Genomic DNA, 7984 nt, shown 5'->3' on the forward strand with positions numbered 1-7984 from the left:
AAGAGCTCTAAAGTGAGAAACCTCAAGCATAATAATACAAAGATTCAAAAGCAAGGTTGCACACCTTAGGGGCTTATCTAGGGTCTTGAGCCTTTATCCCTTTCTTCTTCAACCTTTAACCTAACCACGTTACAACACTTAAAAGACCTCTTTGAGGTATACACATACTTGTGCGAGGTTCGGCTAGAGCTACGTTCGGCCTGATTCCCAATGGATACGTAGGCAACCTCACAAAGGGGTGCGGCCGTAATAAACATTCATTCATATTCACATTCACACACTCACGCCATGATCATATCAGAGGATCTCCAATGCTCATCCCTATTCATTTAGAGCTAGACTTGGGGGCTTGATCCTTACATTATTAGCCTACCCAGCCTAAGAGTCACCACCATTTGACTCTTTTCAATATATTTTTCCATCGTTAGCCCTTGCGGCCTAACCTTAGTGTTACTTTCACACACATCACAGATACATGACCAAATAGTCCTTCCCTTAGGAACCCTTTGTCATGAAATCTTAACACAACATTGAAGCATACTTTGTCATAACAAAATCACTCATCACTCATCATTGCATCACAAAGTATGAAGTGCTTAGCCTCCGTGCCTAAGTTACCCAAATACTTTCATCATTGAGTCAACAATTGAGATAGCCTAGGATGAGTTAATCCTTACACCTTGAGAGATAGTATCAAACAACATTTGACTAAGCTCATTCAACATGCACCATCAAAAACTTCTTCCTTTTTGCGTCTTTCTTTTTCGGGAGAAAGTCAGTACCCTCCATAAAAATGACGGAAATTTTTGTTTTTCAGCATTTCGAGTCATGTACATATCGAGCTTCATGAGTCAACACTATGCACACACGAGTCACATGAAGTGAGTCATCATTAAGTCAAGTTTATACCTTGAATCGTGTCAAGTCAATGAGTCAAGCAACACTAAGTCTTAGGTCAACCCTAAAGAAAGATAAGCAAAGTCCTATAGTCCAAAATATAAATGCAGGTACATTTTAGTGAGCAAGAACATTCCTGGATTTTTTTTCGAAAAGCCGCGAATGAAAACTTGACTCCAGCATCAGACGACAAGGTTGTCGCCTGGCAACAAAATCTGTCGCTTGACGACAGAGCGAGGACGCGGCGACAGCGGTTTCCAGCGTGCGCCGGAGCAGCAATGAGATACATGGCCCTATATTGGATTATGCAGACCTCATACAGCAATTTCGGGTTCCTTGGTACGCCAGTTAGCCCCTATAAGCAAATTGACATGATTAGTAGTCGGCTCGATTACAATCGCAGTAAGTGATTGACCTGACGACGATCGTCTCACTTAGCTTAAGCGCCTAAGCATTGGCTCATAACAAGCACCAAGACATCGGTTCAAAAGCAAGCACTTATACGACAATTTTTCCAAGATTGGATTGTCATCCCCAACTGACAATATTTCCAAAAGTGGATTATCGCGCATTCATCTTAAACGACAATTTTTCCAAGATTGGATTGTCATCTCTAGAAAAGTTTCCAAGCGTGGATTGTCGTGCTCCTGCTCTGTTTGGCAATTTTTCCAAGATTGTATTGTCATACACATAGTTCCCTATGGAAAAATTTCCCAAAGAATTGTCGTAGGTCTCTACTCATCATAAATTTCGGCAAAGGTTCCTCAACGTGGATTGTCATTCATTTCAGTAAGTGGCAAATTTTCCCGAAGTGGATTGTCGGTCGACTCTTTTTTGCAAATGTTCCAAGACGCGGATTGTCAATAGTAGCAATATTTTCCTAAAAGGATTGTCGCATAGCGTTGGCAAATTTCCAAGGTGGTTTGCTTTCATGAGTTATATTCCAAGATGTGGATTGTCGATCATAGCAAAGTTCTTATGACAGATTGTTACGAAGCATTGGCAACTTTTCCCAAAATTGGATTTTGGCAAATTTTTCGAGATACGGATTGTCGCTTCATCGTAGCAACATTTCCAAGGATGGATTGTTACGTGGCATTGACAACTTTCCCTAAATCGGATTGTCATACATCATACAAGAGTTGTGTTGACAACTGTTCCCGAAGAAAAGAGGATTGTCATCACCCAAAGCATCAACAACAAAATTCAAGCAGCATTAAGGATTGACATGCGTTGATCTTCGGTAATTTTCTTCGGAATATTATCGCAACAACTGAAGATGGCTTCAGGCGGAGCAATCTTCGATCAAGTTCCCTGGCTTGCGGAAGATGGTCATAAGGCTGTAGAAGGTCGTTTCAGGCGAAGCAATCTTCGATAGTGTTCTCTGGCTTGCAGAAGACTATCACAGCAGAAATTGGAGGCAGTTACAGGCGTAGCAGTCTTCAGGCGGTATACCCTAGCTTGAGGAAGATCGTCAAAGCTCTTTGTTCAGAGACACGTGGACATATCAAAGCTCTTTTACTTAGAGACGCGTGGGCATCCTCTAAAGGCTCCATTGTTCAGAGACGACTGAACATCAAAACAAAAAGATGGCGTTCCCTAACTTGTGGAAGGTTGTCACAACAACAATCCAACAACAAAAAATGGTTACTCTAGAGACGTGTGCTCGACTGTGCAAGATACGCATTTCTTAGCTCTTTTATCTATTTTAACTAACGCTAGTTTGCAGGTATCGGCGTTACAAGAATAATTTAGGATTGCCAAAACGTTCTGAATCATTCTCCGTCCCTATCGCTACTTTGACTTTCGTTTTCGAAACATGAGTTTCTCTAAACTCAGTCAAAGTGGGGGCTTCTGTAGACACCCAAATGTGTCTAACCAAAACCAAACCCAGTGATGAATGCTTTTCGCGTCGAATCATAATCGAATGAGGTGAAAGTGTGAAAAGTCTAATGTTGTGGTTAGTTTTTATTAAAAAAATCTTTCTTTCTGTTTTCAAAAAGCTGCTCTATTTTATGAAAATACCCAATCCAGTTTAGTTTGGTCCATGAAAAGGGTCCAATAACGGTGTAGTTGGATTGAATTCGAAAAGAACTTTCAAACGATATATTATAAGCCCAATTCCGATGAGTAATGAGGAAGTTATGGCCAAAATACTAAACTGGGCCTGGTTTGGTTCTTATATGCGGCCCAATGATCTAGAGGAGGGCCTATTAAGAATTATCATTCCGAATGCAATTAGGATTGATTATAGTCTTCTAGAATCTTCTAGGAGGTTCTTTTGAATCCTAAAGGAATTAGGATTGATAATTATGTTTTATGAGTTTTATTTGGAATAAAAGAAGTGTTTTAAATGAAATTACGATTTTACTCTTTGTACGGATTTTACGACTTGATTTTATCGAAAAATAGATTCCGCGTTGAAAACGCGTGGAAAACCTTCTGCATCGCCAAACGACAGTTTCGTCGCCTGGCGACGAAGCCTGTCGCCTGGCGACAGAAGCGTGTTTTATTCCTTTTCAAACTCTGATTTGTTTCTATCAATTCCGGACTTTTTTCTTATAAATAGGGTCCCTGGACCTCCGTTGTCAATCATCTACAAACAACAATCATTCCTCTCTCTCTCTAAGCTAGAAGCATTCCTTCTCTCTATTCTTTTTTCTAAGCCTTCTCTCAAACACAATTCCTCATACATTAGTTCTAGACACACCTAGCCAAGTTCGAAGTTGCCTTCGCCCTAGACGTGAAAGGTTTGATATTTCTGAGGGTTTGGTCCCAAATCTCTATTTCAATTATTTAATTTAATTGTTTGTTTTAATACTGTACCTTGAAGTTACTAACGTGTGTATTTTGTTATTAGAAAGAGATACGAGGCATCCAAGTAAGTAATTTAATTGTTTAATTGATATTATGATATAGAAATTATGCTTAGATTATTATTTTGATTCCTAGTATCATGTGAGGATGTTTTATTGCTTCCTAGTATCATGTTTAGGGTAATTTCTAATATCAATTATGATTTCTACGGTGCTTCCTATTTTCTTTCTTAATATCATGGTAGTATCATGTTAGGGTTAAAGCTTTGATCTTTGATGTTTAGTGACATGGTAGGGTTTGTTATTAATCTTGTTAGTATCATGCCTAGGATCTTGCTAATATTATAATGCTTTGAGATTGAGATTATGATGATGATTGTTATTATGTTGCTTGATATTATGTTTATATTATTGTTATTGCTTAATCACCCCCTCTCTTGCAAGATTAAAGGGAATTTGTACTTGTAATCGCGCTTAATAAGATAATTAATAATCTTGTTTAGGCTAATATGATTATAATTCAAGTGATCGCCAATAATAGATTTGTTTGTGCATTAATGTTCAACCAACATAGATAAGCAGGTTTAGGGTTAATCTAATGGTTGTATGTTAGTCAGAAAGCGCACATGAATACGAGAAGAATAAAGTAGAGGCTTATTATTAGGGCGAGTTCTTTCTCTTTTAGATTGGATTCGTACCTTCATCCCCGAACTTCCAGTCTTGGTTCCAGACCTATTGGAGTTAACGATCTCCTGGATCGTTAAGGGGTGTAACCTTCACTCTGTGAACGGTTTACAAGTTCCTAAAACTTGTTGGCGACTCTTTTGCTCTAGCTTCCTTCCCTTTGGACGCCACCATGCTTAAGTGTATGATCACAGTGGGGCTCAAGTGTGGGATGGCTTGAAATATTCCCTACACCCCACCATTCTCTCTCCTACTTTTATCAATACCCCATCCATGTTTTCTCTCTCCTACCAATAAAGTTTATGTTTAATTATTCTTCTAATAAACATATTAGTCGAACTAATGACATCTATAAGTTCTTGAATTTGTCATTAATTTAGTTTATGTAATAATTATTTGTACTAATTATCAAAGTATTCGTAATAATGACATGATTAATGTAAATATTATTAAAAAAAAAATATTGAAGCTTAACTATTATTACTCTTAAAATAACAATATCACATTTAATTCATAGATGGAACTGAAAAGAGGTTTCACAACACGGGAAAACATTACAATGAAAAAAGCATTAGATAAGAAAATAATTATCTAACTACTTTATATCGTTATTCATTACTAAAACGACGTACTCCATACGTGCTCAACCAAGTCTTTTTTCAATGACACATGACATTATTTCTGTTTGCCATGTAACCCGCTAAACTGAGATTACGTAGTCGTCCTTCTCTCACAGTGAATGGTTGGTTAATATCTTAGTTTGAAGATCCGGCTATATTTTGAGGTTGATCAGTGATAAATTCAGATACATCGTAATGCAAATAGTTTTCTCGTTCATCTCCAACAATCATATTGTGCATGATAATGCATGTCATTATAATTTTCCATAGGATTTCTGTCGACCATGCGAGAGCTGGTTGCCGTATTATTGCGAATCGAGCTTGTAACACTCCGAAGGCACGTTCAACATCTTTTCGATAACTTTCTTGCATCCTGTAAATAATCTTTGCTTAGCTGTTTGTGGAAGCTTGATGGCTGGGATAAATGCTGCCCATTTTGGATATATACCATCTGTAAGGTAGTATCCCATATTGTATCTATTTCCATTCACATTAAAACTCACCTCTGGGGCTTGACCTTCACAAATATCATCGAACATTGGCGACCGTTGGAGGACATTTATATCATTCAGTGAACCAGGTGTGCCAAAAAAAGCATGCCATATTCACAAGTCTTTGGAAGCAGCAGCTTCTAAAATTATGGTCGCAGTTTTATTTCTTCCTTGGTACATTCCTTTCCATGCACGTGGACAATTTTTCCACTCCCAATGCATGCAATCAATGCTCCCCAACATACCGGGGAATCCATGAACATTACTTTCACGAAGAAGTCGCTCTACATTTGCGGGTGTTGCCCTCCTCAGGTACTCTTGTCCAAATTTAGAGATAACCCCTTCAACAAAGTGTTGGAGACAATCTCTTACTGTACTTGTCGCGATTTTGAGGTATTCATTAACTGCATCGGCTGCTGTACCATAAGCCAACATCCTCATTGCCGCAGTGTATTTTTGGAAAGCGGAAGCACCAAATCTTCCAGTGGCATCAGGCCTTTATCGAAAGTACTCGTTACATTCACTTAGCTCCTCAACAATGCGCGTGAAAACGTGTTTACGCATGCAAAATATTCGACGAAACATATCGTCATTATAAAGTGGTTTGGGACTGAAGTAGTCGTTATATAACCGTGTATCAGCATCTTCACGATCTCTTGGTACCTACCACCTTTGTTTCTCAGGACCGGGAGTGAATGGGACCTGAAAAGTAGAGGTGACAAGGGGGACAACAGCTAAATTAATCGGTTCCTCAATTAATTCCTCTTCCTTACGCCTCTGAGTAATTGATTCATGCCACTCAACATAGTCGTTCACCATATAATTAAAAATACCAGAATTTGATGAACTAGATGAATTTGAATCAGAATTCATTTTTGGGTATATATGTTAAGAGTAGTGTTTAGTGTGAGACTGTTTTTGTGAGGAAGGGTATTTTTGTTTTTGTATTGAACTACAAAGTGAAAAGGCGTTATATAGAAATTTGTAAATGATTTAAAAACAATTATGGATGATATAATGTATGGGCACAAAACTGTAGAAGATGAGATTTTTGATAAGGTTTGCAGATTTCCATCCAATTACAAAACAATGCATGTATTGGCACACAACTCTAGATGATGAGATTTCTAATGATATATCCAGATTTCAATCCAATTACGAATTATTATATAGGCACGCAATTTTAGAAGATGAGATTTCTGATAAGGTTTGCAGATTTCCATCCAATTGCAAACCAATGTTTGTTCACACATCTCTAGAAGATGAGATTAAAGAGTTTCTTCATTGACAAGTCAATGACTTCAATTATATTTAAACAACATTAATAAAAACAAGTTTTACATATGCTCAGAAAACAATTGTAAAAGCATACCAAATGAACAACAACATAAATTAAGACAAACGTTGAAGAAGCTTAAACTAACTTAAAATAATATCAAACTAACAACAAAAATAACTAGCCTAAAAGGTGGAATGAACTCCTCTTTCAATTTCCAAAACAATTTTTGGTCATCTACAGAGAGGTTTGGTTTTGCAAGTAGAACACTAAATAACTTGAACCTCTTTTCCTCCTCTTTCCTCTGTCTCTTGATGACATCTTGCTCCTTTTGATAATCCAACATTTGTTGCGATACATCAGCTCGCTTCTCATCAACACTTTTGTATTACTCCTTCATAACATTCATCTCTGATAGGGCTTGAGTAAATGAGTCTAAACTATTAAATCTAGAACTAGCTACATATTTACCTTTTCTTTTTGCCTTTTTCACCCCATCTGGACGTCCAAACCTACCTAATTCCATTGGAGTATCTGAATCTGATCTTTTGGAGCTATCACTTTCACTGGTATTCGACACTTGCTTGTTTGTTGGCCTCCATTTATCAGATTTTCTCAACACTTCCCATATACTGATTAAAGTGAACCGGGCTCCATTACATGATGCACTATACATTTCTTGAGCTTCAGTCATGACATTGTAAGTGTTGGTACCACTTGCATTTCTACGTTGTGCTGCAGCATAGCACCCAACCCATAGGTTTACATCTTTGTTTATTCTACCCCAACGACCTTTCATAGCTCTCAAGGTTCTAGGGCGGATAGTGGAAGGATTGTCTTCCCTAGCTTGTTCATACAACTCATATATGGATTTCCACATATAGTCAAACTCTAATCAGTTACTGTCTCCGGATCTTCAATTGCACATTCTATCCAAGCTGAGACAAGTGCGTCGTCTTCTTGTGCACCCCACTTTGCATTTGACGAGGTGGTGTTGCTATCTTGCAGATCTTCACCATCAACGTCATCATCGTCATTTTCATCATCATTGGCATTTCTTTTAGGAGGAGTTTTGTTACTACTTCCATCCCCCCCAGGAGTTGTTGGACTATTCTCCACTTGGTTTCCAACGTGTTGAGACATTGGGAACATTAAACCAGAAGAAAATTTTTGGGGAATTTGATTCATGAATTGTTGTTG

General features: G+C 38.0%; 1 protein-coding gene across 1 annotated transcript; it reads right to left on the bottom strand.

Moving 5' to 3' along the window:
- Positions 1 to 7172: 7172 nt before the first annotated feature.
- On the bottom strand, positions 7173 to 7664 carry LOC145577826 (uncharacterized). Its single transcript, XM_081635262.1, has one exon. It carries the CDS (start codon positions 7662 to 7664, stop codon positions 7173 to 7175), a length of 492 nt encoding a protein of 163 aa, XP_081491388.1.
- Positions 7665 to 7984: the final 320 nt, after the last annotated feature.

This window comes from Chenopodium album, chromosome 14 (genome assembly GCF_948465745.1).
Source record: "Chenopodium album chromosome 14, dcCheAlbu1.1, whole genome shotgun sequence".
Classification (NCBI taxonomy): Eukaryota; Viridiplantae; Streptophyta; class Magnoliopsida; order Caryophyllales; family Amaranthaceae; genus Chenopodium; species Chenopodium album.

Excerpts from the sequence above, each read along its gene's own strand:
- LOC145577826 (XM_081635262.1), bottom strand. The coding sequence starts at position 7,664 with ATGTGGAAATCCATATATGAGTTGTATGAACAAGCTAGGGAAGACAAT.